The sequence below is a fragment of the Plectropomus leopardus genome, chromosome 1 (assembly GCF_026936395.1).
Source record: "Plectropomus leopardus strain MGB_pleo_1.0 chromosome 1, ASM2693639v1, whole genome shotgun sequence".
Classification (NCBI taxonomy): Eukaryota; Metazoa; Chordata; class Actinopteri; order Perciformes; family Serranidae; genus Plectropomus; species Plectropomus leopardus.
In genome coordinates, this window is record NC_142176.1 from 16,571,590 (window position 1) to 16,587,699 (window position 16,110).

The 16,110-nt window shown below is 41.4% G+C and overlaps 1 protein-coding gene across 1 annotated transcript in view; it reads left to right on the forward strand.

Moving 5' to 3' along the window:
* gpc5a (glypican 5a) overlaps positions 1–16,110 on the forward strand; it is a 165,095-nt gene that overhangs the window by 34,997 nt on the left and 113,988 nt on the right. The window contains exons 3-6 of the mRNA XM_042491763.2: positions 2,269–2,729; positions 2,817–3,050; positions 5,411–5,550; positions 5,691–5,816. Coding sequence (XP_042347697.1) covers positions 2,269–2,729; positions 2,817–3,050; positions 5,411–5,550; positions 5,691–5,816 — 961 coding nt within the window. The remainder of the gene's footprint in view (positions 1–2,268; positions 2,730–2,816; positions 3,051–5,410; positions 5,551–5,690; positions 5,817–16,110) is intronic.

Here is a 16,110-nt window from a genome sequence, read left to right on the forward strand (position 1 = left end):
CAAATGCAGCTTAGCAGAATTTGCTTGACATTTACTTTCATGGTGATAAAAAATGTGGGTGGAAAATCATGTGCTGAGGATAGCAGATACATTTTTTTGAAAGTGAGCATCTTATCCTTGTAAAGCGCAGAGTCTGTTATGTGTGCTGGCAGACGTGATGCCTTGTACGTGACTTGTGTGCAAATGGGATGGACAATATTATAATTGCTTAGTCTCTTAGGAATTAATTTGTGAAATTCCCTCTCTCCTCCCCCCATCTTGCTCCACCTTTCTTCTTTCTCATCTCAGTCTCTTAACCTCCTGTTTCTCCTCCTCCCTCCTTACTCTGTTTTATCCACTCGTTCTTGTTCTCACTCCAAGAACTCCCATGACACTAGGAAGCTTTCTTTCCTCACACTGGTAGAAGTAGTTGGTTCATCAAAACACAATATATATTGTAGCTCTGTTCATATTATAATGCAGCAGTTCCTCGCTGATGTGTTGTAGCCACTTTCTTTTTCATTTTTTCTTTGTCAGCTCAGGCTTTGATTAGAGAACAAATTGCTTCCCTACGCGTTCTCTGTTCCCCCTGTGAGAAGACACGGGGAGCTTTAGCTCCTGCTGGGACCCCTGGTCTCTCTTCATTCTGGATTAATGGAAGCAGACGCTCTATAAGAGAGCTACATTGTGTGTAGCTCAGTTTATATTACAGCTCTGTAGTTTCAGCTTTTAGGAGGATATTTAGGCTTTTATTTCTCTTTGCATCTCTGGCTCTCAACAGGCAGCAAGAGCAACTTAAAGGGTCAGATTGTCCCAGAATCAAAAATCCAGATTTTCCCCTCACCTACAGTCACCTGTAGTCATTTATCAATCTAAATAGTTTTGGTGTCAGTTGCAGAGTGTCAGAGATATGGGCCCTCTCTATGTTTGCCCTCTCTCATATGTAACAGAACTAGATGGCACTCAGCTTGTGGTGCTCAAAGCGCCAAAAAATACATTTAAAAAACTCAACAGCAATGTTTCTTTTCAGATGTCATGACCTGATACTCAAGATAATCTGCAGACCTTGCTGTGAGCAGTTTCATGTAGGAACTATTTTTCTCTCTACCAAATTGCACCCGTCAGCCGTATGACCATGCAAAAGGAAGCGTGCACCTTGTCATGGAGGAGAGGCGTGTGTGTGCGACAGCGCCAGATGTGAACATTAATGGCGTCCTCCGTGATTGAGCTGTAACTTAGCTAGCACAGTGGTGCCAGCAGTAAGTGCTGCCAACTTGGCAACTTTCTTCTGGGCTTGTTGCCTGTATTATTTTAAGGGGGGAGAGAGAAGGGATGACATGAAGCAAAGGGCCATCAGGTGGAGTCCAAACTGTGGCTGCTGCAGCAAGGATGCAGCCTCGGTACATGGGTATGCCTGTTCTATCAGGTGAGCTGCTGCGTGCCCCAACGTGGCAACTTTCTCATTAGATTTTGCAACTTTTCAGAACCTCTTAGTGACTTAATTTTTAAAATGCGATCAGCACAAGTTTAGCTTCTTACACAAACCATCAGCTCAGAGTTTTCAGTTAATGGCTCTTCTGCCATCAGGGAGGGGTGCGGGACAGGCACGAGGAGAGAAGATGCTCCTTGCTGTGTGAGATCAGTTGTAGTGAGTTTCTATGGTTACACTGATGCTCTCGCTCTCTGGATTGGAAGCACAAGAAAGTGGTGCACAATATTGTAAGCGCTATGCTTTAATGCCATTTAAATGTTTGTTAAAGATTTCTCTTATTATTCTTAATCAGCAAAGTTAGAATGTTTCCATTATTGCATGATGACCAGTATGGAAATAAACATATGACATCACTTGGTAACTTTTGGAGCTAGTGTGAGCTACTTTAATTGTAAAAAGGTTTGCAACTCTAGCAGTATTGAACCATAGTAGTTGCACTCCTCCGCCTTTGCAGTTATTCAATTGGCAGGTGCAGTTTGGTAGAAAGTAGTTGGTAGAAAGTAGTTGGTAGAAATAGTTCCTGTATGAATCTGCTCACAACAAGGTCTGTGGATTATCTTGAGTACTGGGTCAGGATTTCTGTAAGGAGACATCTCTGTTGAGTTTTTCAAATGTGCTAACACATATTAGATTGATAAAAAGCACTACAGATAAGAGGAATAATGTGTATTTTTGATCTTGGGGTGAACTGTCTCTTTAATTGTGAAGCAAAATAGAGATGATAATGTGTTTAAATGAGTTGCACTCCCTCAATAATCTTTTTCTGTCTATCTCTCTGTTCTTTTGTCTTCCCACAGAGATGTTTGAGGCTCTGATGAGGCAGGCGGAGAATCACACCAACGCTGTCCTCCAAGAGTCATACCGCAACATGGCTGATCAGGCCGTGGGTCCTGTGCGGGAACTCTTCACTGATATCAGTCTCTTCCTGCTGGGGTCTGAGCTCAGCGTTGATGACTTAGTGCAGCGATTCTTCGACGCTCTTTTCCCGCTGGTCTACAATCACCTCATCAACCCTGGCCTCAGCCACATTTCACAGGGCTACGCCGAGTGTGTAAGGTTGTCCAGCCGTGATGTGAGGCCTTTTGGTGGTGCGCCCAGCGTCCTGGCTGATCAGATTGCTCGCTCTGGGGTCTCTGGGAAGCTTCTCCTTCAGGCTTTGCACCTCGGCATCGAGGTCATCAATACCACGGACCACTTACAGCTGAGCCGCGAGTGCAGGCGGGCCCTGCTCAAGATGCACTATTGTCCTCACTGCCAGGTATAGATTCATGTCTTTGAAATTCATCGATCTAATTTAATGAACGTTTTTTCAGCATCACTGATCCCAAAGTAATTTGGTCCACAGGGTTTAACCCAGTCCAAGCCGTGCATGGGTTACTGCCTCAATGTGATGCGGGGCTGTTTGGCAAGCATGGCAGAGATTGATACCCACTGGAGGGAGTTTGTTCGCTCGTTAGAGAGCCTGTCAACACGGATGCACGGACCCCAGGATTTGGAGCAAGTGCTTCTGGGAGTTCACATGCTGCTTCATGATGCTGTCGGACATGCTCAGAAAAATGGACCCCGCCTTTCAGCACAGGTCAGACGATCTTTAAGGAAAGGTTTTGCATAGCTTCTTTGCACGTGACGTCATTTGGGGATGATAACAGTTAATTGACGATCGATTAATCGGTTGTTTAATTTAATCGAACATGTGAAATTTAACCGATAAATTGATAGGCTATGCAATGCTGTCAAAGTATGTACAATATGTTGCCATCAGCTTTGATTGCGGAAAAAATGCATTTAGTATTGTTTGAAATTGAAAATATAAGGGCCACTTTAAGTCCTGAAAATAGTAGGATGTAAAGGGGAGAAGTAAAAAAAAAACTTAGATACTGCAGCAGATATGGATCCAAACCCTCCGTCTTCACCCTGGAAGAGCAGAGCCAGCTAATATCAGACGTTGACATTAAAATGTTGTGTTACACATGTCTTGAGTCGGATTCAATTACAGTGTCACCAGACCTCTGGGAAGGGTTGACCTAATGGGTAGAAAATAATAGGCTAATGTTACTTTATGCTAGTTAACTTGAGCTGACACTGTCCATTTACAGAGTTTAAATATAAAAGACAGTTTTTCAGGGTTCCCAAGTCAAGAAAAACCTAGAAAAGACATGTAATTTCACAATCACATTTTATAGGCTCATGAAATTGTTAAAAATCAATAAAAGTTATGGAATTTTGTTGTGTGTAGTTATATTTACAGTAATCTTCTGTGGATAACCTTCCACGTAATGTGACTTAACAATTCATGTCCTGTAGCTGTCAATGTAGAAGCTCTAATATGTGTCAGTGTGAAGTTTTTTTTCTTCCTGGGTTCTTCTCTAATTTGCTGTATGCCAGCTAGCTAAAATTATGTCTGAATCCTGAGTTTTAATCTGTTTGAAAAATGCCAGGTAAGTGGAGCAAGGGAAAAAAATCATTTTAATGAAAAGTCATGGGAAAGATTTGAAATATTGTCTATGAAAATGTGTGGGAACCCTGGTTATGTTAAAGCACATTTACTCATCGAGTTAAGGACCCAATCACATGCAAAATAGTTATAGTCCACTAGACTCTGGTACACTGTCATTGGCCCGCTGTGAAAGGAGGATAAGGGGTTTGTAATGCAGTCGTGTTCACATTGGACAAATCTTCTGATAACCTGCTGTTTGTAGATTAATTCAACCCTTTTATTTAGTCACATTTCTCTATCTCCAATTCATACAGTACATGGATTTATCATTTCCTGCCCTTCATCTGAATTTCGCACCTCATAATACCTAGGCGATTGCAAGCAAGCTAATGTTTGAGATGATAGACTTAAAACCGTGCTGGGACCTTGTGTTGGTCGAAAACCAGTATCAACAGTAAATGGGAGAAGAACAAATTATGTATAAAGCAGTCAATCCTGCTGCCGCAGCTCCATGTCAGATGAGTATGTGGTGTCAAGAGACCAAAAATAAAAGGCTCAAAACTGTTCATATCACACACAGGTTAGTCAGACCAGAGCTGAACTCTCCAGAAATAACCCGTGTGGGCAGCTCTAAGAAACTTCACTGTTAAATTTTCAGACAGAGAAGGTTTTAGGCAAAATCCAGAATGTCAACAGCTGCTCCTCAGACAGCCTTACAGACTCATTCACCCAAACTAAGAAGTCTTTATCCTTGAAATACAACTCATCTATTAACCTAACCTGAACAACTTGGCTTGATATCATTTAAAAACTTGGGAAGAAGGCAATAAGCAGCAAATGAAGACATGAGAAAAAAATGTACAAGAAATTAATAAAAAGTACATTAAAATTACCTGAAAATCAGTAAAAAAGAAAGAAAAAAATAAATTACCTGGGAAAAGTGCTTATTAATTTATTATAATAATTTCATAACATCATTTTAAATACATAATGTTGAATCTACTATTTTCTCACAATTTGTGAACCATTTCTTACCAAGTTGCTCTTTACCTTTTTTTCCCATGTTTGTGTAAGAAATCACATCTAGTTGCTCAGGGTTCAGTGGTTTAAATCTTGTGAAAGGCGTCTGAAAGCACCACAGTTAAAGTGATGTCAGTCCAGGTTTCACAGGGTTAAAGTCCAACCATAAAGTATAAACATGTCTTCATATAAGTTATGTGAAATTAATGTCACAGTTTCTTTCCTCTCCTGATAGAGACACCACAGCTCCATCTAGTGGTTGCTCTGTGTCCCTGCTGCTTGATAGGTTGCACATGCAGTACATTCAAAAATTGGAGATGATAGGCTTGGCTGCACTAATGGCCTCAGTATAAACAGCTGTCACTCAAGCATCTAAAATAAGGCTTATTTGTCATGCACCAGTGCAATTTGCCGAGCCTTAAAATGCATGTTTCTCCCTCAGTGTTTAGACTTAAATCTGTGTGTGTCTCATTGGGTAATAGGTGCACAAACTGTGTGGCCCACCGAGCAGGAAGTCTGCGCAGTCAGTCAGCATCCAGCACAGCAGCAGCAGCAGCAGAGAATCCATCCCTCTTAAAGCTCCTGTCAGAGTGTCAGGGGACTCACTGGCTGTCAGGCGAAGGTAAATGGGTGAAAGATGCCAGATGTGTGCCTAGATAGAAGAGTCATTTTCTGCTTTTAATTTAGAGCCACAATTAATATGTAAAACACATGTTAATGAAGTTAATTATCTATTTGTTCTTCATGCGGCTGCTTTTTCAGAGACTTTCTGAACAGTCTACGTCTGTATCGTACGTACTATGGCGGCCTGGCGGATCAGCTGTGTGTGAGTGAGCTGGCCTCCAGTGACGGGCTGTCCTGCTGGAACGGAACCGACATCGTAAAAAGGTTAGTTTTTAAAGAAATCTAAAAAACAGATGAGCACAGAACAGCTTTGGTGCTCCTTTATGAAGCATCTCAAAGTCTCTGAAACTCTGAACACATTGGTTTAAAATCACTCCACAGGTAAGTTAGATTGAGTCAAAAATTATTCAGATAATCAAACCGTTCAGTGAACCCTCATGCTTTGTATAGAGGCATCTACATTTGTCATGTTTTTTTTTTCACTCATTTATTCAGGTGTTGTTCTTTGATTTGTCTCCCATCTGTTTGGACAAACATGGTGTCTAAACAGATGTTGTTCACTGATGATTTTATATTATGCCAAGAGTTCATTTCTTTGCAATAGCACACGCACACACACGCGCACACACACATGCACAAACGGACACATTTTTTTAAACTTTTATTTAACAAGTCAACAAAGCAATGTGCTATGATGATGCAACTCCTTCTTAATGAACAGAATTGAAACCTCACTGTAAGACTTCAGACTCTTATTTTTCACACAACTCCAAATTTTAAGATAAAGCGTAGAGATGATACTGCTTTTCTTTTATTTGTACAGTTCCTCATATTACTTGCAAACAGTGGAGCACACCAGAAACCAGTCCTTTCATTGTCCTCACGTGGATGTTTGACCTTCTCTGTGCAGAATGATGTGAGCGCAGAGTCAGGCAATAGAGAGCAGGGGAAATTGTCTCTGTGCTCACTTCAAATTTGAACGGTTAAAGGAATACTGCACCCACAAAATGACCATTCGTATATCAGTTACTCACTCTGTGTCCAGTCGTATGCCCTGTACTTCCTAAACTTATGCATTTTTACTGAAACATTATGATTTAAAAATGTCAGAACAGACTCCTACATGGCTGAATAGCTTGTGTGTACATTTGAACATGACTTAAGCGGAGCTTATATGCTCCTATATGCTGAGGGCGCGTTACATGTAGGCAAAAGTCTTTCACGTTTCTGTGAACACGCAGGTGTTTGGGAAGTACTGAGCATTAAGCTCTATGAATATGACTTAAAGTACACTGCAGCAGAGGTGTAAGTATTTGTAAACAGATGTTTTGATAATGTTTTGCTGTCTATAAATGTGGACCCCTGTGACCTTTTTGAATTCTTTGTTTTCTGTTTGCCAGAAAAACAAAGTTTGCAGGTAACGTTTCAAGAAATTGATATAAAAATGATAATTTTGCGCGTGAATTTTTTTTTAAGATGAGCTGATTTTGTAAAATCAGTTTGGAAGCCAATCATGGTTCGGTGCACAACTTGTTATCCTCTGTACAGCATTTAAACTTTTTTTTAATAAACAGTATTTAATATTCATACTTTTTTATCAGTGAGGTAAAAGGATAAGATGTTATGTTAAGAATCTCTGTTCATAATTTTGTGCAAGCTCTTTCCCTAAATACCCTGTCCTACCTGATCGACAAAAAGCAATGCAGCATATTGCATGTTAAAAATGGGCTTCAGTTTACATGAAGACACAATTTTTCAGCTTCAGTGAAATCTCACTGTACAATTCTGGCATGTGGGTGTTTGTTTACTGTTTGACCCCGGTCTAATACACACACCTATCACAAAAATACCGCACACACACACACACACACACACACACACACACACACACACACACACACACACACACACACACACACACACACACATGCACATGCTGACCCTGCTGTACAATGCATCTATTAACTGTTGCTGCTCAGAGACATAGGTCTCGGATATGAATGGTTGTGAACTGAAGCAGGCAAACTGGCCTCTTTCATAGTATCAGTCAGCGGCCTTGTCTCCATTACATCACCGCTCTCCATCTTACCCGTGTTGTCATCACTCAAGGACCCCCTCATTTATCCTCAGTCTGTGGTTGTTACTCTTAACTGTCAGCTGCTGTCAGCATTGTAGAAATGGCAAGTGAACCTGTATTTCAAACTACGGTGAGGTTGTAGTTGCCAGTTTGGGTTAGATGGCCCATTGTAAAGGATGACAGTCTTGTTGAGATCGTTTCACGGCTGCAGTGTGAAGGTTGGAAAGGAGGAGGGTGGAGAAGGGCGAAGAACGTTTTTCACAGCCTTCTTAGCAACCGCTGAGAATCGCAGACGTCTGAAGAATGTGTGGTTGGCTGTTGCTCATCAAAAACAGCATTACTATGGAGACAGAGTATCAAGGTTAAATTTCACTCTGGCATTGACAATTTACGCTTTTCATCTTTTGTTATTTTCCAACATAACACCTCAAGTTTCCATTACAAAGGAGGCCGTCTTCTCTGAGAATAGAGATATTTCTTATGTGCTGGAGGAAGAGGCAGGCCAGCAGGCTGCAGGCTGTCTATCATCTTTGCCAGCAGCCTCTGGGAAATGTTTATGGTCTGCAGGCTTCTCTCAGCTCTCTAACCCTCCTTCCTCTTTTCCTCATTCATGCTAACACTTATTTATAGGAGCTCGCTCACCTCAGGTTCACTCACAGGTTCTCATTTTCGTTTGGTCATTACCTAAAAAAAAAAAAAAAAAAAAAGCAAAGGAAGAAAGCTGAGGAATTGAGAGACATTAAGAATCTGGGGAGGCTCTGAGGAGACTATCGAGCCGAGTCCCTGCAGCTTAGCAGGCTTCCTGCAGATCTACAACCCTGTGCTGCTTTCTATTAGCCTAGAACTATAGATGAGTGGCTGGGAGTCAACACAAGCTGAGACAAAAGCAATAAATAACCTCCTGCCTACGGGTCATAACCCAACATCCACTGAGAGAGAGGGGAATAAAACTCACTGCCGGATGGTGGCTGATTTACAGAAGCTTATCGAGGCCTCAGAGACCTTAAACGATTGGTTCACTTGCTCCGTGTGTGTGTGTAACTGTACATTTGAATGTGTGCGGATGTCTTTTAAAACAGCTCTTTGTGTGTGCCGGCCCAGATTGTTTTATGGCCTTAAAGAAGTAGCGTGTTGCACTAGGGCTTTGTCTTATTTAATAAAAAAAGGACGAGCACATGCAGTAAAAAAAACATGAGCCTGAGATTGAAGGGAGATTTAATGCACGTCCTCATCTGGGTCCCCAGTAAACAAAAAGATAAAGAACAATCAGATAAGATCATAGAGGAAGAACACAAGCTGCTTTCATCTCAGTGTCTGTGCGAATGTAGATGATGGGGTCTCGCTTCAGGGGAGATTTGGTAAACACATTCTTTCTCTCCGTCTCTTCCTGGTTTGTTCCTCGCTCGCACATTCATGCTGGGAGGAGAAAAAAAAAGATTGGACATTAAAGTTTCTGATTAGTATTATGGCTTATTAACAGTTTTGTCTTCTTTTGTGACAGCTAATTTCACCTGAAATAATCCCACACTGAGTCTCTGCATTGAAGTGAAGCTGGTGAGTTGTAATTACACTCACAGCCAGAATGTGAATGATGCTGAATAACAGAGAAAAAAAATCTAATTTACAATATCTGCTGAACATATGAGTGGATATCACACATCAGTACTGTTTTTGTACCATCAAAAATGTGTCTGTGGAGGACTCAACTTTGATATCTGTCTTGTAAGATTTGCAGTCTGTTTACGTATTAATTAATCCAGTTTTCTCTTATTCAAAGCTATATTTGAGTCGTTTTAGCAGAGTTGTTGTATGATAGGAATAAACCATAGACGTGGAGGTGGGACATGTTCATTCCTATGAAAGTTGCTCAGTGATGCATGAAGCCAAAAGCGTTCAGCTATCGCTTATAAAATTACCCAGATGATCGGCGCTGCTTCCGTATCATTGGGTCCGTAGAGCAAGCACATAACAGACTTTTGGCTACGACTGGTTTAGCACTCTGCTATGAATTGGGAGGAAATTATTTAATCTTGTGGCTCCTCTAGACTTTCTAAATGTTAATGGACTGAATCAATCAAATCTGGATAGCGAAACTGGTCATTTATCAGGGGTTATAGCACATTAAAAAAAACAGCAATTATAAACCAATTTCAATCAAGTGGACTTTTTGGCCAGTGTGAAAATTGCCTTCAAATTCAAGCGCACTCTCTGGGCATCTGGTAAGCTTGTGCGGGATATGTTTTTTTTTAAACTTTCCTGAAATTTCACATGGGTAAAAGGTATATTACTGATTTTGTGTTGGCACTACCTAACCCCCCCATCCACCATCCCCGACTGGTGAATTCACTGTGTTTTCTTGGCTCTGATAGATTTTTCAGTCAAATAAATAAATAGCCAAACTCAAAAAAATATCAAGAAAGGCAATGTTCTCACACATATTTTTCTTCCCCAAGTCACTGATTTAATGTGCTAATATGCAGTTTTTTTTCCTTCGATGTCTCTCTGTCGTTGCTAGCTGGTTGTTTACAGTCCTGTAACGTTATCCCCACCACTTGCACATGCCATGGTCACCAGCTCAGCTGCCCGTTCCACCAGTAGAGACCTCTGTTGGCGCAGGGTGTGCACTATTTACAATACATCCTTAGAGTTTCATAGAAAGAGGAGCATCTGTATTTTGGATGGTATTGCAAATAATAGGATCGGGATTCCTAAGTACCCTGGTATACTGTAATACCGCAATATTACCCAAGTCTTATATGGTTGCCTGTGTTGAGAAAAACAATTTAGACTAGAGAACTTTGACGTCTTTTGTTAAACCTGCAATAATGAATTTTTGTGGCCAGCTGGGGGAGTAGCGGAAACATGTCGTAAACACAATGTCCTTATTAGACTGAAAGAAAGCAAAGACAAAACAGGCACACATAATTCAACCCAAAACAGGTGAGCAGTTCTCATTGGATAATAGGTTAAACGAGATTTTAAATCTATTTGATAGTAAATCAAGTGGGAGTTTCCATCGATCAGCCCCAGCCCTTTCTTCTCCCTCGGAAAGCCTGCCCTTGAGCTGAGAGGTGCTTGATTTGATTGCCTGGATGATGCACAGGGATCCCTGTCACCAAACTGTAACAATTAAGACCTTTAGCATGTGGAGGAAAATGAGCATTCATTTGGAGTTTAGTGTGGGTCCACATGATGAATTCAAGTCCAATATTAACTCTCTTTTAGATTTATTTTTGGTCTCTACTTAGACCAAAAATTTCTATTTCTCTTAGAAATATTGGTCTCTGAAGCTGGTGAACACAATGGAGCATTTAGCAGATTGTCTCTAACTGTGTCTGTCTGCTGTTTGGTGCTGAGCAAGTAGTGTGGCAGTATGTTTTTTTTAGAGCTTTTTCAGTGGAAAATGGCTGCCTGCTGCGGCTGAAATTAACACTGATGAGAGCGGTGAGAGTGAACCAAAACAATAAAGTTTCGGGGGCCATAAAACCAATTAACTTAAAGATGCTAAAACGCTCCATAGAGCTGAGGGGAGCTGCAGAGTTGGGTGATGATTCTCTGTGGATTCATCACTACATGCGACCTCTTTCACATGAACGTACTCATGTGACGCCTTGTTAGTATAAAAATATTAAGCTTGTTGTCTCCAAACACATTTATGGATGCCAGAGCCAGGAATTTTATCTGCACTCGTATAAAAAGATAAAACCCACACTTAGCCCAAGATTATTGGTATAGGTTTTGCATCTGGGAGGTTTGTTATGTCCTAACACTCATCAAACTGACTGATTAAAATGTTGTGATTTATTTCATTGGACAGCAAGAAATAAATAAAATAAAACAGTGAAACATCCCTCAGACAGTGGAAGTGATGTTGATCCTCTTTTGGTTGGAGACAGTGTCCCCGTCTGGGCAGAAAGGTTAACACATTCCCACATGCTTTCTCCATATGTCATGGATACACACACACACACACACACACACAGTGAGGGAATGCCGTGTTGCCATGAGCTGTGCATACACACACACACACACACACACACACACACACACACACACACACACACACACACACACACACACACACACACACGCCAGCTACCATTTTCCCTTTGTTCCCCTGCAGTCTGACTGAGATAAAATTGCATTAGTCGAGGGATTACAGGGATCCTCATCCCTTTTTTCAATTGCCACATATTTACTTTCTAATTCAGTTTGACACCTGATCTTAAAACTTAATATGTGCGTGTGTGCAAGGCAGCACATTTATTTTTGTATTTTAATATATTGTTTTCTCCCTGACAATGAGCGACAACAACCAGGAGTTATAGCAGTGTTGAAAAGCTACAGCCTCGACGTGTACAAGAGTGTGATGTGTTATTCATGATTACCTCCTCGGGTGCAGAGTCCCTCTAATTCATCCCCACCTGCAGTCTGTCTCACGGCTGCCAACACACACCAGGTGTTTGGCCGCGTGTTTATATTTCCAAAGAGCCTTTTTCTAATTGAGTACAACAGTTTTCTTTATTTTTACGATAATAAGGCAACTGACCTTGCATGCTGTTGGAATTTAGCACGGTAGGGGTGAGGGCTGTGGGATGAATGCTACATCGAAAAGATGCTTGAAGACAGGCGGGCAGATTTGAGCGTGGCCTTTCGTTTAATAGGCCACCCTTCATGCTGGAGTGGCTGTCTGAGCGCTGACCTTTGACCTTTCCCGTGTCTCTTTGCTGCCCGCTTAATCCTGAAGAGGTTAATCACATGGTAATAAGAGCCCCGGAGCCGGAGTGCAGGCCTTTTTCTCAATGTGTGGCCAGTTAGCAGAGGAAAGGATTGATTCTGTAATGCTGCTCTTTTTAACTCTGATCTATTCTTTTCTTTTCCTCATTAGACTATTTCGTCATTTGCCTGTTTCGTCATTTGTCTCATTTTGGCTTCCACCTACCCCCCCTATGAGATGTGAAGCTCAGGTGATTTGCCTTGGCTTAACTGAAATGACAGCTTTTAAGCTCTGCTAATAGGAATCCACTGAAGAAGCATCAAGAGCTTAGGTCAGGCTGTGCGGGGAACATGCTTCCTCATTTGAGGGATGTCTGAGCGTCACTGCAAAAACCACATGGTGCTCCCATCAGGGGACTGTATGTGTTGAATTATGAAATAAATTTTCACTCTTTAATTTTTTTCCTGCTTGTGACCTCTTAAGATGAACAAATATTTGTGGCCCCTCAGCACATAGCATGTGTCTGCAAGTTGTTAGCCAAAGTGTAATTTTTCCCTTCTTGATTGATTTTTATCAGTAATTTGGAAGTAAAATTACTCAGTAATTTGCATGAATCTTTGCTTTTTTTCTGGTTAAGTCTGATACAAACATACTCAGTGTATTTGAATGCTTTCTTATGCTGTTCACCATCTCATGACCACTGAGTCCTGCTTTGTGACCCCTTGCAGTGCTACTGACCCCCAAGTTGGGGACAACTTGTTAATAGTCCTTTAAAAACCGTCCCACTATGAAAACCAAAGAAAAAAAGGTTAAATCAGCCTAATGCTTATTCTTGCTGATTTTATAGCAATTGTTAATAAACATTTTTTCAAAGGTATGCTTCAGAAAATGATGCATTACTTTTGTTTGAGTTCTTAGAGCACACAAATGTATGCTCTTTATCTGCATCCCAGCTGACAGAAAAAAAGTATGCATTGTATGTTTCTGCAAATCACTTACACATTTCTACATTTCATGCATATATTATCAACATTTGTATGGTCACATGTTTTAAGCTTACTTCATCGCTGGAAGGTAGAGGGGACGGATGATAATGTGTTAACTAGAAAGATACCTGCCAAGCTGCAGACCACCATTTAAGACCAACGAACAACAAAACGAGTTGTTTTTTAAGTCATTGCTGTGTTTCCATTAGCTTTTTTAGACACCAGCAATGGGTGTTTCGTAGCAACCCATCAATGTTTTTCCAGCAGACTTGTAGGGACTAAAAGCGGTGGTTTTTTACTGAGACTGAAAATTGTGCCCCTTAAACAGATATTTCAGGCAAAAATGACCATTTAATTATTGTATCCAAGAGGTTTTTGTGCGTAAAACCTGACCACATGTTAACCACAGTTAAGTTTTAATGTATCCGCTTCATAACAATGCACATGTCAGTGCTTTTCAGAAGCATTCAATGCCAAACAAAATTCTGGCTACTGGATTGGATTCTGTAATTGTTGACAGTGAATTTTACACTGCACTATCACAAGTCTCAAATAAGTTGAATATCTGTTGCAGTTTAGTAGAACTGTTTGCTCACATGTGGAATTACACTTCACTGGGGTCTAATTATTTTGTAGATTCATACTCCCTATAACATAACTATATGCTTTATGGTTATTTCTGTAATTTGCCACCTTAATAAAATATGCAAACCCATTCTGTGGGAGATAAAAAGGGTTACTGCTTTAAGCATTTTTGACACAATAAGATAAAAATAAAAATATTCACAGTTTTAAAAATTGGTTGATTTTGCAATGATTAGTTTTACACATACAGCCAACAGCGAGGAACCAGTATCAACAAAACACATGGGTTAACAATGTTTACTCTATAACTCACAGGACATGTGTATATGGCAGAGAACTCCCCGCATACTGCCTCAAATAAACATAAAATCCCAGCTGGTGATCTCTGTTCAGTGCACATATTAATGCCCACTGTCCGTCCATTAATAAACCTGCTGGCAGAGCTGTGACTGTGGTCATTGCAGCTGTAAATCCAAACACTTGTGCTTTTCAGGCCTGCAGTGGTGCTGCTGTAGCTCTTTTGTGACCAGCAGGTGGAGCTCTGCACTTTGGGTTTCAGCCACACACACACACACACAGTAGAAACACGCCAGATTGCTGATCACTTCACTGCTTCTCTCTGCATCCGTTTGGATGATGTATGCGGTGGAGTGGTGGTTCTTATCCATGTTGTCCCTGACAGTGACAGACATAAAACCAAATTTAAGTGATAAACAGACACACTGCAGAACATCAAGTCTCACCGCCTCCTCCTGCATTCGTTTGCAGTGATGAACTGACCTAATTTTGAACGGAAAGGAATAACCTTTTAAACATGCGCTGTCAAATATATTATGCATAGCTGTCCTCTTAGTCACTCTCATGCGAGAAAGTAAGAGAGTTGTTTCCCTCCATCCCGTGAAAAAAAAACTTGAAATGAATGTGGTATCGAAATCCCCAGTACCTCAAAGGCTGCTTCATAAAGTTGAATTCAAATATAGCTGAGGTTTTTTCTCGCTTTTCCTGTCTGGGAACAAACTGGGTAATTTAGTGTCTTGTCATAGTACTTGGGCTCCAAACGTCAACCATAATAGTTTTGTTTTGACTTGTTCTAGGACTTAATCTTTTGGTGCAAACAGCAGCAAAACAATTGACAAATTTTAAGGAGACAAAAGAGAGAAGGACAGAGATGGGTGGGCTGATTGAGAGAGCGAGAGACGGAGACAGAAAGAGAGAGAGAGAGAGAGAGAGGGAGAAAGATGAGAGGCAGAGGAAGAGGAGAGGGGACGTTCTTGAAGAGCTCCTCTGTATTGCGACAGCTGGCTACTGCAGATAACCACAAAACCACTGGAGCACTTGAGGTCTGGGTGCTGCATGGCTAGAGTTCCACTCCAACATGACCTTATATCCTGCCTGGGTTTAGACGCAGGGGCTTGGTCAGAGTACCACATCCTGACGATTATCCCAAGTGACAGAATCAAGAACTCTGTCTGGCTGACTAAATTGAGTTCATAAGTCCCTCTTCTATGCGCGTATAGATGTGTGCGTGTCTCTGTCTGCCTTAGCCCCCCCCACTGTTCTCGAAATATGCATGATTGCTCTGCACAGATAAATTTTCAATCTAGCTCTCTGGAAAAGAGAGATTTCATTTATTTGTGCTCAGATATTATCCCTGATGTTGCTACAGTAACTGCCAGCGAGACCACTGTGCAGAAGAGACAGTAAACTCCGAGTTGGCTGCTTGCATGTGTGTGTCCTGTCCCATTCATTTTTTAGTGAGCCCACTCCCTTCTCGAGCCCCCTCTCTCCCTCCACCATGAGTTGGATGCCTGCCTCTGGCATCTGGAGCAGATTGCGACCCTGCAGCATGCCAGGTAGCAGGACATTAACAGCCAAGGCCTTATTGTCCACTGATGAGCTGTCAGAGCACACACCCTCACCCTCGCGTGTGATATCGGCCTTCGTCTACTGGCGAGCACATACACTCGGTCCCCACGGAGCACTCTTTCTCTTTACCTCAGATATAAATCAGAAGCTGCTGAAAAACGCAGAACAAAGAGCTGGAAAAAAATGTGAAGTTAATGCTCATAAAGAGGGAGCAGAGGTGGCACGTCTGTGGTGAGAAAACCCTCTGTGTGAGCGGGATCGTCATAAAAGCCTTTTAAGGAATCGGAGATGCTGACAAAAATGTGATTTAATCACAAGGACGCTGCA